At 38.2% G+C, this 16,023-nt stretch overlaps 1 protein-coding gene across 2 annotated transcripts; it reads left to right on the forward strand.

Moving 5' to 3' along the window:
- The first annotated feature begins 1,515 nt into the window (after window positions 1-1,515).
- LOC131770957 (uncharacterized) lies at window positions 1,516-14,772 on the forward strand. Of its 2 annotated transcripts, none has more exons than XM_059086690.2 (14): window positions 1,516-2,902; window positions 3,184-3,291; window positions 4,315-4,458; window positions 5,529-5,749; window positions 6,077-6,203; window positions 7,049-7,204; window positions 7,609-7,704; window positions 8,967-9,067; window positions 9,539-9,668; window positions 9,958-10,160; window positions 10,777-10,864; window positions 11,612-11,737; window positions 12,352-12,509; window positions 13,111-14,772. In XM_059086690.2, exons 1-14 carry the CDS (start codon window positions 2,675-2,677, stop codon window positions 13,253-13,255), a joined length of 2,031 nt encoding a protein of 676 aa, XP_058942673.2. In that variant the 5' UTR covers window positions 1,516-2,674; the 3' UTR covers window positions 13,256-14,772. The 2 variants fall into 2 exon arrangements, with proteins under 2 accessions (XP_058942673.2, XP_058942672.2); XM_059086689.2 differs by having other exon boundaries at window positions 2,478-2,992.
- Window positions 14,773-16,023: the final 1,251 nt, after the last annotated feature.

Below are 16,023 nucleotides of genomic sequence, written 5' to 3' on the forward strand. Positions count from 1 at the left end.
CCCCTGCACATCAACTATTAAATAAAAGTATAATTATCAAAAAAGCTTTTGGTGAGAAATCAATACCGGCCAGAAATAGACTGAAAAACGAAAATAAATCAGTCACTTTAGCTGCAGTACCCGTGGAGGGAACGTTTAGTCCTGCAAATTTTGATAAAATAACGTATTAGAAAATCCCTCAGTTTCATCCTTGGTCATGACCACAATGATTTCTCGACTATAACAATCGCAAGTCACGTACAGAATAGCATAATGAAAACACTCTTTCGTTCTTTGCGTTATATACGTATGTACGCTTCTTCGTCGGTCATATGGGTGTTAAATTGGTCAAACATATGCAAGATAATAATCGATAGAGCGGTTAAGTTATAGCCGGCTGTTTTATTTATTGAAGATACAAGCTTTTCCTTGAAACTTGGCTTCCACCGCCTTGTCGTTTAGTGAAGTCAATGCACATGGAGTACGTAGAGGCCAGATAGTGCGATCTATAGAATTGTACTGATTTTTTTTTTCTTTCGATGGTCTTCGACCTATCTTTGAAAAAAATTGTACCAAACAAATATATAGCAAGCTAAAACGATTTCATGCATTGAAGATTTCAAACAAGCGTTCATTTCTCCTTTTTTTCTTTCGCAAGGAAACGGCTACGCTTTGCCGAATCCCTATGATGATCTTTTTCCTTGGATGAATCTCTTTCTGTAAGTCCCCGTGACGTAGTTTCCTGGCGAGTCATGACATTACATACATGTTACAAGACATAAGACTCCTTTTCAGAAGAGCACCGCTGTCACAGTGATATGTGTACCCCCGTGATATGTGTACCCCCGCACACATATCACTAGTGATATGTGTACCCCTGGTAGGGATACACAAAACACTGAAGCTTTGCACCCGGGCCTTTTAGAGCTTCAAAGAAAACATGGTGGCTACGAGGAACAAATTTTGTGGTTTTATATTTTAAAGTTTCCGATCCAAAATATAAACGGAAGAAGATCACAATGCAACTGAATAACATTCATCACTACTGAATCACCGTCCAGTGATATATATCAATAAACATCAGGGGATACACGTATCACAGAAAAGCGATCGCAGTGATTTTAGATCACACTTCTGTTAATTTTGACTCAATAATACACTTACAAGCCATACTTAGCCAGTATTTTGCTGGACAGATAAAAACGCTTGCTTTAGTAAGGGGATACAAATACTAACTACGATTGCCGTGATATGTGTATCCAAAGTGTATCCACAAGATATAATGGGGATACACATATCACTGAACGGCGATCGCAGTGATATGTCTATCCCCCGAGTAACTCGCTGTCGTCTGTCAATTTGGAATCAATAATACACTTACTAGCCATATATAAGCTTAGGTAGTAATTTGCTGGACAGACAAAAGCGCTTGCTTTACCAAGGGATACACATATTGACAGCGATTGCCGCGATATGCGTATCCACATTGTATCCCCAAGATGTATTGGGGATACACATATCACTGAACGGCGATCGCAGTGATATGTGTATCCCCTGACTAACTCGCTGTCGTCTGTCAATTTGGAATCAATAATACACTTACTAGCCATATATAAGCTTAGCTAGTAATTTGCTGGACAGACAAAAGCGCTTGCTTTACCAAGGGATACACATATTGACTGCGATTGCCGCGATATGCGTATCCACATTGTATCCCCAAGATGTATTGGGGATACACATATCACTGAACGGCGATCGCAGTGATATGTGTATCCCCTGACTCGCTGTCGTCTGTCAATTTGGAATCAATGATACACTTACTAGCCATATATAAGTTAGCTAGTAATTTGCTAGAAAGACAACAGCGCTTGCTTTACCAAGGGATACACATATCACTTACTACGATTTCCGCGATATGCGTAACCCCGAGATATGTTGAGGATACACATATCACTGAACGAGAGATCTCAGTGATATACGTATCCCCTGGCTAGTACGATGTCGTCTGTGTACTTTTTAAATTTGTCAATGACACATATGATTGGGAATCAATAAAAATTGCTGTCAGTTGGTGAAATATTTCATGCACTTACGTACTAGCCAGTAAAGGAGCTAGTAGCAAGTAATTTCAGTGCTAGACAGGCGACAAAGCCGATACGATTGTAGTCACCAGTGATATGTGAATCCCTAAGATATATTTTTGTTTAAATGACAATTTCGATTCCTTTATATTTCCAATAGATTGTTTGATGTTTGCTACTGGCCCATAAGAACTGTCGGACTCGCGAGTCGTGTCTTTACAGTTCTGATTGTGGAAGATGGTTCAGTGAACGATTTGCGTCCATTAACACAAGTTAGCCGTAATTATTTATTTTTTGGAGGGGAGGGGGGTGGGGGATACACATATCACTGGCCGCCATCTTGGAGGGGGTACACATATCACTAGTGATATGTGTGCGGGGGTACACATATCACGGGGGTACACATATCACTGTGACACCGCTATAGGTATGGTGCAGGCTCCATGCAAGAACAACATGGCGTCCAAAATGGCGGCACAACAGATCAATAACAACAGCAACGAGTCGGTGAGACTGAAAGTTTTTCTGCGCCTTAGACGGTAGTCCTTCATGGCCGAAGTGCCAGTTCTTCATCCTCTCTGAAATTTAGTAGTGGAGCGATTTCCTTTGTTGAAATGCTTTCAAAGTATTCATCAAAACGAGTGACACGCTCAGAGATCATAGCACATACAGCTTTCTTTCTGAGCTTTATCGTCACCATAACAGCTCACGACTGTCACCGCAGGCTGGAAACCGTGTGGCAGTCAGATGTTGGATCATCTCCTGTCGTATCAAGCGCTCTTGTGGCGGACTTCAATGGCGATAATGTTAGAGATGTCCTTGCCACTTCCTTGGATGGTCAGGTATCAGTTGTTGATGGACGGTCAGGTCTTAACCTTGCTGGATGGCCAGTAACTCTACCCGGAAAACTCTTATTCGCTGCACCTCTACTGGTATCTAGAACGTTTTATGTGGTTTCTATGAAAGGAAGAGCAACAGTTTTGTCGTAATATATAGAGATTCATGTAATTCCCACTCTGCTAGAACACGAATACAAAGGGTCTGTTTCTTACTTATCCCTGATGCTGCTGAAGAAATTTGTTGTCATCATGAGTAATGACTGATCATGTTGTTCTTGTTTCAGTTTGATTATGACAGTGATGGGATGAATGAGTTAGTTTTGGTTACAGCAGATGGTGTTGTATCCTTTGTAAAGAATGATGGTTCCTTTCTAGAGGGAGAGACATTTAAGGTATTAAAAGTTGCTTTCTTTGGATAATTCTATTCCCAAAAATTAAAGTTTTGCCTTTTTAAAGAATCACAACATGCCTTATTAGGTTATCAGTTAAACATCCTGGTAATTGTCATGTGTCACATCTTCTTGGTGTCATGAATGGGTATTGAACTACATTTGTAGGGAAGGTTATTAACCTTTTAACTCCCAGAGGTGATTAACATGTAACTTCTCCAAATAAAATCATTATCCAGAAAGCAGGTAATGAGAATACTCAAATTTATCAGGTAAAGTTGTTCAAGTTGTTCTATTAAAGCAAGGCAAAGTAACATATCTGCTATTGGTTTGTGGAAATGCAAACTGGAGATAAATTAATCAGAAGAGTAATGCTTGCACATGCAGATGAATTCTTTGCCTCTAACTTCCACCCAATTTTTAAAGTTAACATATCAATTACCTACAAAGAAATAAGACAACTTTACAGCCAGTGGGTTCAGGTGTGACTTAAATAAACAATAGTCTCTATTTGGCACAAAAATATGGGCAGATATATTTGTCCACGGAAATTATCTGCTCTAAGACGTGAACAGGTTTCTGAGAGTGAAGCTTGAGGAAAACTGTTAGTTTCAAGAAACAGATCGTGTCCAAGGACAAATATTCTAGTATTTTGCCAAACAGAGGCTATTGTACTTCTTGTATCCTTCAATTCTTTTTTTGCAACAAGTAGAAAAATGTTTACAAAAAACTTACTTTTCAGTGTTCTCTGGTATGACTTTATGAACAAATGAATGTTTCCCTTCTTCTGTAAGAATGGCTAAATTAAATTCATCTTGAATTAAATTGAAAACAAATGCTTTTATTGTAGTAGATGTAAGGTTTGAAAATATGGCAATATTACTTAGGATATATCTTCACATATTCCTTAGTTTTAACTGGAACATACTGCATCACATGACATGTTGAGAGCAAATGTGCACAAGCACAAGATGTATTTGATGGATTATAATCACTCTTATCTTGATATTCTTTATTTCTTTTTAGGTTCCACCATTGGTGATGAAGCGAGATTGGTTTCTGGTGGATCCTAAACAGATTTCCAACAGAGACTACATCAGTTCTGTTTCAAATCCTGCAAAGTCAGCCAGACTTGCTTTCATATCAGAATTTATCTATGATAATCTGAAGGTACCCAGTAGTTAGGAATAAACAAATTTTTTTGCATAGCTAAGACTTCTATGAACTCACAAGTAACATGAACATGTAGCTTGTTTAGTTTAGTTAGCCTATGGTTGCAATGTACATTACTTATAGCAAATACACTTGTCTTTTTAATATTTTAACAGTTACTTGGCAAAGTAGAATTGAATATTGCAGAATTACCTCCAGTATCCACTGATTGTGAGACTAATAATTATTCTTTTGTATGAGTGGTTATTATCAGAGGAAAATCATCAATTTTTTCTGTTATTGAAGCCATTCAGGGGTAAAAATGGAAAGCATAGGGAACACAAATGTATTTGTTACAATTGTTTTGGTTACTCATATCACAATAAGCAACCAGTTACCAAGAGCAGATTCCAGATTCTTGTGTTTTGTGGAATGGAATTTTCTTATATCACTTTTTATCTCTTCTTTGGTAACATTGACAAAATGCAAGACAGCCATTTTGAAATTTGACACCCCTACTGTATTCACCTTGTGTGATTGTGGCAAGATAACAGTCAATCCTTGACCAATCATAGTGTGAGAATCTCTATAATCATGTGAGCAATTATACTAAGTTGAATTAAAATGAGAAAGAGGTCCTGTAATCTGAGTGCTTAACACTGCCTGTGTTTATTCTGATCTCTGTAGTCTAGAGTAACTAGGAGTACTGCCACACCTCTTGTGCTCGGATACTGTTTTCTTTTTGAGAATGAGACAAGACATTGTAACCCAGTGCAATTCCTCCTTCAGGGGTTGAACATAGATCTCTTATTATGTAGTTCACTGCTCTGACTACCAGTCAATGTTGACTATTAAATGATGCTTTTGATCAGCAAACAATATCTGAGGCAGGAAATAGTCATACAGGTGGGTTGCAATTAACAAAAAGAAGCCTGAAAAATTCAGGCATTGTAGCCCACCTGTGAGAATCATTTCTTTCAAAGAATTTTAAGAAAAGAGTAGTTTGCTTGCATTCCCCTTACTGAGAGAGTACAGTGTACTTCCAAATAAAATCCCAATTCCCAGAATTAATTTTCTTTTTTACCAAGGGTAAACAGCAGTATTCAAACTCAAGCATTGACCATGGTCCAGGAGACAGTTTTTGGTCCAAATATCATCCAGGCAGACGCCCATCTGGTTTATCATCGGATGGCATCAGTGTCTTTGTAGACCCTCACATTCTGTCCACTCCACTCATCACAGACTTCAATGGTGATGGAACTGAAGACGAACTTGTCATAGTGACCAACTTCTATTTTGAAGAGGAAAGGTATGAAGTGAAACTTTTTGTCACCAGACCTCTGCTCCTTTTTTAAATTTAAAGGAGCTATGCTGTTGATCTGCATCTGAATTATATCCAGTGCCAAAATTTTCTGCTTTTACCCATGGTACATTCTTTTAAATTTCTATCCACATAGATATTAAGTGCCAGCTATTTTTGACAATGTAATATTGTGTCTAAAGTACTTCCCAAAATATACTGGCATGCATTATGTTGAGCTTTTTAACTTAAATATGTTATCTCCATATCTAAATGAAAAAGTTAGTTGTAAACGTAACTCTTTGTTTCTTGTGCCATTTTTTTCCCTTCTCACAGCCAGTTGGCTGTATCAGAACAAGGATTATCATCAGAGGATCTTCAAAATTATTTGGGAAGTGCCATAATTGTGTTCAATCTTCACACAAAACAGCTTGTGTTCTCATCAATTTTGCATGTGTCCAGGGTAAGTAACTCTTTGTGTTTGTACAGTTTGTGACTGACTTATTATGAAAAATCACAGACTTTTACTTTACTTCTGAATAAGATTGCTATCAGCTATGGTGTTGAGGACTTGTGTTTCAATGGAAATGCATTAATTAGTTTTTGGTTACAATGTACAGTATTTGGTGGTAAATCTACAGGAAAGATCAGACTGATTTAAAAAACTTTAAACTAGTTTAGGTTTTATATCCATCCAACTTCTTAACCTCTCAAGGAAATTTGTACCTTACCATATATACATGTAGCATTTCAGAAGGTTTAAAAGGTTACGCCCCTGTTTCTGATTGGAGGAATTAATCATTTTGTTTCTTTCAATCTGCTTTTATAGGCCATTATTATAAAAATTGGCAGCTGCATATTTCTGTGAAATAAGATCTCTAGTTTTATTCTTCACTCCTCTAGTTTCAATCTTATTGAAAGGCACAATACAGTACATTTAGAACTCCACTAACTCAAACTTTAAAATCAAACATTCAAACATTAACCATCTGGATGTTGATTTTCTGAATACTTCTCTAATGCGTAGAGGTTTTACAATGTGTTTGTTTTGTGCTGGATGAAAAAGACTCTAATTAAGGCCCAGCTTACAGCCATTATGTGTAGGAGAGCAATTTGCATTTTTTAGGCTGTCTTCTTAAAATTTGATGTGAACTCAAATTTTTGGAACTTTGCCAACATGGTGTTCTATGTACATTAAGAATTAACTTGAATAAATTCACTAGGCTGGAATATTCAAAATGAGTCATGTACAACAGAGTGAAGAATGCTAATAATGAACATAATTTAAGATTTTTTTTTGTTCTGCAGAAGCCTAGTCAGTACCCTGCTTATGCTCTGTCCTCTGGTTCTGCCATTCCAGGAGGTGGGATTGTTGTGGGAACATCCTCAGGAACTGTTTACTTTATAAAAAGCTCCTTAAATGAACCTTTGTCCCTTAGTACCATGGACAGTGTACCTGGCCAAGTAAGTAAATATTTGAATCCCCTTAATTTATGATAAGTACATGTTGAGCTCCGGGCTGGAAACTTCTAGTTTAGTACAAAACCTTTTTGTGAAGTGTTTATTTTGTCTCCTGAATTGGAGACCTATTTTTTGCTGATATTTATTACTTCTGTGTAACTTGTACGAATGACTAGAATTTAAAATGAATCTTGAATCAAAATGTTAATGTCATGAGAATAATTGAAATGATCACCAATTTAAGAAGCTCCTGATTGTCAAACATTTTCTCCTCGTTAGTACCTTTGGAAATGTAAGGGGAAATTAGAAGTCAGTTACTCTAAGGGGTTTTGATACCGATAGCTGCTGATTATATACATCTGGGCAATTGCAATACAGGTATCCTTATCTAAATATATCATTTTCAGGTCATTATATCAGATGTGAATCAAGATGGCTTATTGGAAATTCTAGCTATAGACAACAGTGGCAATATTGCTTGCAAGGATCTTAATGGGAAAATGGTTTGTGCTGTTATCTTAATTTCCTCTCTGATAAAATGAAATGTCATTGATACGTTACATTCTACAACAAACATTTATGTTCCCCCATAGAATTCTATTTTAGACCTTCACTTTGAAGCCTTTTGGAGATGCAGTAGACTATTTGAATCTCTGATGGGCCATTTATTTTAGAGATTTGTTCCAACAAACAAATTGCTGTAGATGGCATTAGATATTTGAGTCTTGGAGCTGGTCCACGTGCCTACATCAAACCTTTTCCTTCTCAAGATCTGACATCAACATGTTTGAAATTCTCTTAACTGATGATCCAACTGTCCCTTTTCAACACATGTTGATAGCTCATTGTTGTACAGTGTGTATCATGAAAATGTGCTTTGACTGATTAGTTTTTACTTCTCTGCCTACCTGACCATTTGCAAGTGCAAAGAATTTAGCAAAAACTTTAGTTTGGCTATAATTCTTACATGATGATGTTCCTAACAGTTTAACTCCCAAGATCTGATTGGTAATTTCCCCCTCTAGCTGCTACACATTTCCTCTAAAATTAGTAAAGAGAATATGGTGTTAGAATATGAAAAACAACTTCTATGTGATAAGTTTAAGTACTCGCATTAACTTTTTGCTAGATAGTATATGGATATTATAGGGAGAAGTTACCTCTCAATCACTTCTGGGAGTTAAAGGGTTAATTCTCATTACATATTTACAGCGTAGTGTTTAGGAATTATAATAAGAATTCACATACTGGTTATTTCTGAGCATGGAATGGTTAGAGCAGTGCAGCCAACTCCCCCTAAGAAAAGAGCAATCAGGAAGGATTCTAATTGTCCATCTTAGCCGGACAGGTCTCAGTAACACATAAGGACATTGGGAGTCATTCATAAAGGAAAAAGTTGTCAAAGAATGAGAAGGGAACTCATTATCTCCTAGGGCTGATTCCTAATGACCATAAAAGGAGGTTTGACCTCCCTACAGAGGTTACCATAAAGAGAGAGTTGTCTGTATTTTTTGATTACATTTAAATTTCAGTTTTTATCCCTTTCTGCTCCCAGAAGTAATTGACATGTTACTTCTCCCCCTAATATTAATACATCATCTAGCAAATAGCTACTGAGAACACTCAAACTTATCAAGTAGAAGTTGTTATCTTGACCTAACACCCAATTCTTCATAGCTAATTTACTGATAAGAAAATGTGTACCAGCGAGAGGGGATAATTAACAATTAGATTTTTGGAGTTCAAGTGTTAACATTTCGTTTAGGTGTGGGAGGCCACAGTTTCCAGTTCAAGTGCTTCAGGAATCCGTGTTGCTGATGTGGATGGAGATGGTTTTATGGAAGCTGTTGTTGCTACGTTTGATGGGTGAGTTGGACTGTAAAAGTTACTTCAATACAGCAAGTCATTCATTTGGTAATTATGGTTGAGAAAAATACATCGCTATCAAATCTGTTCTATTGCATGTAAATTTTGTTTTTTCCTCGGTGAGTCTTTGTGAAACGTGAAGATTACGATGCACTGGTACGTGTAGGAAGAACTCACTTGATAGGAAAGTGCGAACTATTAGAACCTCCGTCCCTTTACTAGGTCTGGATGAAAAATAGGTCTAAGAAATTGCACAATGAACAAATCAGAAGGGAAAAAAGATAAACAAAAACCTTTTTCGTGAAATTGTGATGTACCTCTGACGAACACCAGCTGGAAAAATAAACGGCTTTATTTCTTAAATTGGCTTGTGTTAATCGTGTGTGAAATCATTATTTAGCATGTTTACAGTAAGGACACGTAATTCAATTTATCGAGCTATAACCGTAACACGTGATGTACTTAAAACAGGTATCTATGGGTTCTAGAAGGAGACAGTGGTAAGGTACTGGACGGATGGCCTGTCAAATTACCGAGTGAAGTACGAGCCACAGTTCTGGTTACTAAAATAGTTCCTGGAGAAAGTAGTGCTGCAGATATGGTAAGTAACCTTTGAATCACGAAGATTTTGCCACATTAGAAGATCGCCCGCTACCCAAGTGAAGTGCGAAACACAGTTCTGGTTACTAAACTAGTTTCTGGAGAAAGTCATAGCTTCTGTCTGTGTCTAAAAACGTGAGGTTTTTTTGTTTGTTTGTTTTTTTTTATGTGAATTTCTATGAATGAAGGTAACCATGAAACATGGACTAGAGCCATGCATCTTAAGTAGAAGCAGGTCAAGTTGCCCCGTGTTATCACTATGTGACAAGTTGATCCACATCCTTCCTTAGGTAGTTCCCCTGGTTAATGGCCAGATAGCGATCATACGGGGTATTGATCGCTGCACAGAACTGATCAATGTTGGTAAGACTGTGCTGGGGAGTATAGTTAGTGCTGACATAGTTCCAGGGAGGCCAGGTTTGGAGCTGGTGCTAGGGGCTGATGATGGGACCCTGTTGTGTTTAGGAAATGCGCCGAATGCACCGACAGATAGGTATGAACTTACTGATAATTTTGTTTTTGTTTGTTTTTGTATTTATTCAATCAAATGCGATTTTTAAAATGTTGGGCTAAATGCAATAGCGAACTTGATCAAAGTCTGATTATATCAGTGAAGTATTTACCCCACAACATCACGTTCAACAACACTCGTGCAACACGCCATGTAACCTTGCACATGAATTGAATCGCTTCATCTATTTAAATTACCAGGAAGTAAGTTGTATTCTTACGGGTGTTTCATATCAAGGATCCATAGAAATCATATTAAATTGCTGAAAGATCAGTTTTCTATGACTTATAACTAACACAAAGCATTCTATTCTATGCTGAAGAAAGGGAGATAAATAATAAATGTGTGGCACTGTATAGTACCATGCTGGTTACCCAGCACACAAAAGTTTTTCACTGTATCGCAGATATCAAGGATGCAAATGTAAGAAAATTCTTTCGTAGATTCATTCATCTAATTTGGACGTACGTAACAGAATATTCCAGTTACTTCTTTGGACTCGGCCTGAAGATCAAGATCATACTTATTACTGATTAAGAAATCAAGGTTCTATTACCTTTTACTTTCATTCTATAATTATGGAATATATGTTTGTCAGTCTTGCCCTCCCTGTAGACAGGAACGAACTGTTTTCATGGCCGGCAGAAACTTTGCCATGCAGTGGAACAACGTTTTACTCTGGGAAGGTAAACTCCCTTATCTTGACTTCAAATAATAATCTGAATTAGGACAGATTCCTAATTCAGTTCGATGACTCACCTTTGTAGCCGTAAGAAGTTGTTTCTACATGGATTTTACTAGAATTTGAAATGGAAAGAAGGCATAGTGTAGCTATGGCTCTCTTTTGTAATTTAATGTAACTTGGGCTATGTTCTGTAACAATACAAACAAAAAATTCCTGTTTTGATTTGTGGATAACGCATAGAGTGAATCATACATCCTTAATCACGCAGGAGAACTTCAATTAACGCCATTGCGGTAGACGTCTAGAAAATCTCGCACGCTATAACTGAAGCAAATTTTAGCGGTTTTTGTTCTCCCTTAAGGTATCTGATCACAATATTTAAGTAGGAGATAAATCTGATTTTCACATGTGGATAAGACATAAATTGATTCTGTGATCTTCACCGGTCAACTGTAATTAAAGTCATTGCAGAGAAAAAAGCTTGAAAAGAAATTAAAAAAAAAAAGAAATAAATAAAGATTCATGCCTTTAGGGGATTGTGCAGCGTCTCCATCCCCTTTGAGTGCCCAGTGATTTTAAATACCCGTCGAAGCCTGAATCTTTTTTCCAAACTTTCCACTACAGTAACTGAAATTAACCTGTGAAGATCAATTGCTCACCGGTTAGAGTGATATTCACGTAGACTGTTCACTGAAGTTTTCCTTGACCCTCGTGTATTTCTTTGTATCTTGTTTCTTTTACAATCCAGGTTGGAGTACGGTTCACAACTAAATGCCTGGAAAATACACAGATTACGGGGAAATATTTTCCCATTGAGTTTGAAATCAGAGATGATCAGCCAATGGACGTGAAAGGAAAATTATACAAGTTAAAGGTTTGTTCATGAAGGGAACATTACTACCATTGACTGACTGACTAAATGACTGGCTGGCATACTAAATTACATGCTAACCGACTGCGTGACTGACTGGCAGACTGATCGGCTGGCTGGCTGGCTGGCTGACTGACTAACTAACAAACAGACTGACTGAATGGCTGGCTGACTGACTGAGTGGCTGATTGATTGATTGACGAACGGACTGACGTTCTGAGTGACTGACTGATCGACTGAAGAACGAACCAACGGTCTTACTGTCTGTGTGACTGACTGGCAAACTGACTGGATGGCTGACTGACTGAATAACTAATCGAATGACTGACTGACGAACGAACTAACGGTCTTTCTGTCTGTGTGACTGACTGGTAGACAGACTGGATGAACGAACTATCGGTCTTACAGTCTGAGTGACTGACTGGCAGACTGACTGAATAACTAATAGACTGACTGACGAACGAACTGACGGTCTAACTGTCTGAGTGACTGATTGGTGGACTGACTGGATGGTTGATTGTCTGAATAACTAATAGACTGACTGACTGACTGACTGATCGTATGACTGAATCTCAGGTTCATTGTTATTACTGTAACTTAAGAATGTTTTTTTGTAGATTATCATTGGTAGGCGACTCATAATCAAGAAGAGTTACAAGTCTCCAGGATTATACACCGAACAAGTTGAAGTTCCATCAAAACCGTGCAGGGCTGTTGTATCAGTACAACTTTTCACCGAACACGGACAGTGCTTTCAAAGCTCTCTACATGCAAGGTACATCTGTTTGTTATTAAGTGGGCGAAAGGGCTATATTGGGAAAACATTGTGATTCTTGGTCTCGAGAACAGCCCGAGGCCACAGGCTGAGGGTCACATAGCGCTTAGTTTTTCCCAGTGAGGATCGATTTTGTGTTGGTAATATGAAATGTTTGTCTTCATTTTTCATTTTCTCATTTAATGAGACTAAGTGCCGTCCATAAACCGTTTGTAACTCCTCATATATTCACAACAAGCGACTTGGCAATACTCAAAACTGCTATGTGTTTTAAAGGAAATTTTTGTGTCAAGTCGTCGAATTCAGTTCCAGTCGTATACATGTATGCTAAATTCTTGTGTTTTGTGTCAGAAGTTGGTTTCTTAATGAAGTCTGTAAACTTTCTTCCTTCGAGCAAAAATTGTTTTAATCAATTTTGCAACCTGTACCTGTACCTGTACCGTTTTTATCCAAATGAATTACTTCGCCCCTTTATCACATCGAATACGAGGCGTTTCAAACTTACTTTATTTTGTCCTAATAATTTCGCTGGTATTTGTGTATACTAACCCGTTGCCACCATGTTATGTTTTAAATCTCTTTTTCTTTTTTTTTTTGACAGTTTTAATGGCCACTTTAAAGATGACATGGCGTGGCTGCTACTGGTACCGTTCATAACAACTGGATGTCTTCTGTTGATTCTTCATGGTTGGACACAAGTGAATGCAGATGTTCTGCCAACGATAATGACGGGGAAAAAGCGATAGCAGTAAATGCTGAAGAAACAAAGAAGGACACTCAAAAACTACAGATATGCTCAGTTTCCATGGTGTAACAGGACAACCAGAGTGTAAACAGGGATATGTGTAATGGACAAAGAAACGGCGTTCTCCATGAAGTCGAACAGAAAATTCTCCTACCATGTGGCTTTATAGCTCAGTAGATGGTAGCACCCTCTGGCTTCCGGCAGGTACAGGTTCAAGTTCCATCAAGTTTTGGTCATTGATTTCTTCAGTTGCTTCGAGTGCAGTATTACTGAGGGCATCAAGCCATCTCTTCCTCAGTCACTCATCGTACTTAGTGCCAACAAGAACGTTTGGAGAAAATAGGAAGACTTTACGAAAAGACTATCGAGAATGGAATCGATTGAATGTAACTGATTTATCTGTGTCATCGCTTTGGGGAAAAATAGTAGCCAACAGAAAGAGTGGTAAAGAACAGAAACCTACTCTGAAGTCCTCCTTGGCTCCGTTCATCCCGTAAATATCATTTTAAAACCAAGCGACATAGTAGGGATGAAGTAGTTTTTTTTAAAATGTAAACTGCGAATTAGACAACCTTCTCGTTCATGTCTAATATACACCAATACCTAGTTCTTTTTTCGTATTTTTATGGACCGTGGCGAAATCAAGGTCCACAAAAGTACAAAAAAAGAACAAGGGTAATATCCAGTATCTTAACCGAACAAGCTTCAGAATATTAGCACATAATCGCGGGTGGATATGGAGTTTCTCTTTGATCGAGTGCCGAACTCGATACTCACGAGTGAGCGCCTCGTGAGTCCCCAACATTTTGACCACTGTGATAAAAAATGTTGGATAAGAATACAGACCACGCTAAACCACTGACGATATTGTCAATTGGCAGTGGACATTCCGTGAGGTGGTTCTTCTTGTCCTCAGTTTCCAGGTCGAACAGAAATATAGGATATTGTGGAGGAAGGGAAACCGGAAGACCCGGAGAACAACCCTTCGAGCAAGGACGGGAACCAACGACAAACTCTACATTTGACACCAGCGGCACATTTCTCGAAAGGCCCTGTAACTTAACGGGCCCGTAAAGCTGTTCTGTTTCCATTCAAGAGAAGGTTTAAAACATTTCGAAAATTATGCGATAAAACTTGCAGCTAAAGAAACAAAATTGGACTGGTGAGGGAGCCAGAAACTGATTTTTTATTGTTTAGAGGCTTAATCTAGCTGTACTAGCAATACAGATTAATCAGAGACTTTAAAGGGAAACTTGCGGTGAAAGAACTCTCGTGTAAGAATTACAGTGATTGTCGCATTTTTTAGCGATTAAATCACTTGCTCGGTATGTTTATCGGCTATCCCAACATCTGTGTGGGAAATAATGGATTGAAAATAAAAACTGTAGAGTTGATTAAAAATAGTGGCCCGTAACGAGGACAATATCGTTATTTAAGCACTGAATGTTACTCTGGTTTCTAAACGAGGCCGAGAACGTGGAGCGCAGCCGGTACAAAACTAAACACATAGTTTAATTACTCTGGCGTCTTTATTTTCATTTAGCGCGTGAAAAACCGTCTGCCTCTCATCAGGCTAAGCCAACTGTGATTTAGTCACTCGTGTTTTCACGTGCTTTTTGTATCGTTTGGAATTCTTATGGGATTTCTGTCATATTTTCTTTTGATGTAATCAAGTAACTACTTGGTTTGTGGTTTCAGGATATGTTGCCGCCAAAATTATTGGGTGGACGTTATTCATTTTTTCGCCTTTGTCGCTTTTTCAATAAGTTCTTTTGTTTTCATGCACGTTACTTTCATCGATATTGTTACTTTTTTTTGCAAAATTTCTCTTTGTTTGGGTCATTCGTACAAGTTCTTTACCTAAATTTTATTCAATCGACTTTATCGTTTAACTTGCACTGTTCCATCGTTTTCTTCATCGTTTTATATTATCTTTAACCAGCCAGGATCTCGTACAACGTTTGTAAGTGTCTTTAGATGTCCTTTATTTTGTTTCCCGTTTGTCGATTTCTTTACGTAATATTATAGGTAACTTGTTACTTGTTATTTTTATTTAGCAACCGCTTCAAATGTTCATTTCACTCCAATTGTTACCTTCGCTTCAATACTTGAGTTTGTTGAAGAATGTTTGCCTTCAGGTCGCACGTCTCCAAAGTTGTCGTTTTCACTATAAACACTTAGGGCCTGTTTACGTGGAGGTGGGGGACCCCAGGAAGGTGAGGTAACCCGCCTAGGTGGGGTAACTGACCTGTCCATATTATTTCTTATTTTATTTTGATCACGTTTACATGGTAGGTGGGGTGACCCGCCTAGGCAGGTTGCCCGGTCTGCCACGTAGGGTAACCCTCTCAGCCGGGGTGACAATTTGCCATGTAAACGTGTCAAGGTGGGGTAACCCGCCTGGCCGGGGTCGCGTTCATGGCAAAAAGCTCAAAAGCGAAACGTGTATGTTTTAAAACTTTGTGCATTTCCTAGCCGTCTCATGGCAGAAATCACCAGAAACCGCAATGGTCACACAAGGATTATAAAATGTTCACATTTCGGAATATCTAGCGTTGTAAATCGACTATATTTGGTTTCCCAAACTATTCCGTATAACGTATTAAGTCAACGGTTCCTCGCGTAACCAAACACCGCGTAACACAACGCGTGACGCTTTCATGAATAAATACATATGTGTCCGAGAATTAATCTTTCGTCTTTTTCGAGATGTGAGCTTGGGACACCTCTGCGCAAACTACTTAGTTGCAAGGGCAACAACAACCTCGA

The sequence above is a fragment of the Pocillopora verrucosa genome, chromosome 7 (assembly GCF_036669915.1).
Source record: "Pocillopora verrucosa isolate sample1 chromosome 7, ASM3666991v2, whole genome shotgun sequence".
In the NCBI taxonomy this organism is placed as follows: Eukaryota; Metazoa; Cnidaria; class Anthozoa; order Scleractinia; family Pocilloporidae; genus Pocillopora; species Pocillopora verrucosa.

Bases quoted from the DNA above. Each gene is read 5' to 3' on its own strand.
- LOC131770957 (XM_059086689.2), top strand. From the start codon at position 2,675: ATGCTTTCAAAGTATTCATCAAAACGAGTGACACGCTCAGAGATCATA. The intron at 5,750-6,076 runs GTATGAAGTGAA...CCCTTCTCACAG, and splicing joins TTCTATTTTGAAGAGGAAAG to CCAGTTGGCTGTATCAGAAC. The intron at 9,669-9,957 runs GTAAGTAACCTT...ATCCTTCCTTAG, and splicing joins AAAGTAGTGCTGCAGATATG to GTAGTTCCCCTGGTTAATGG.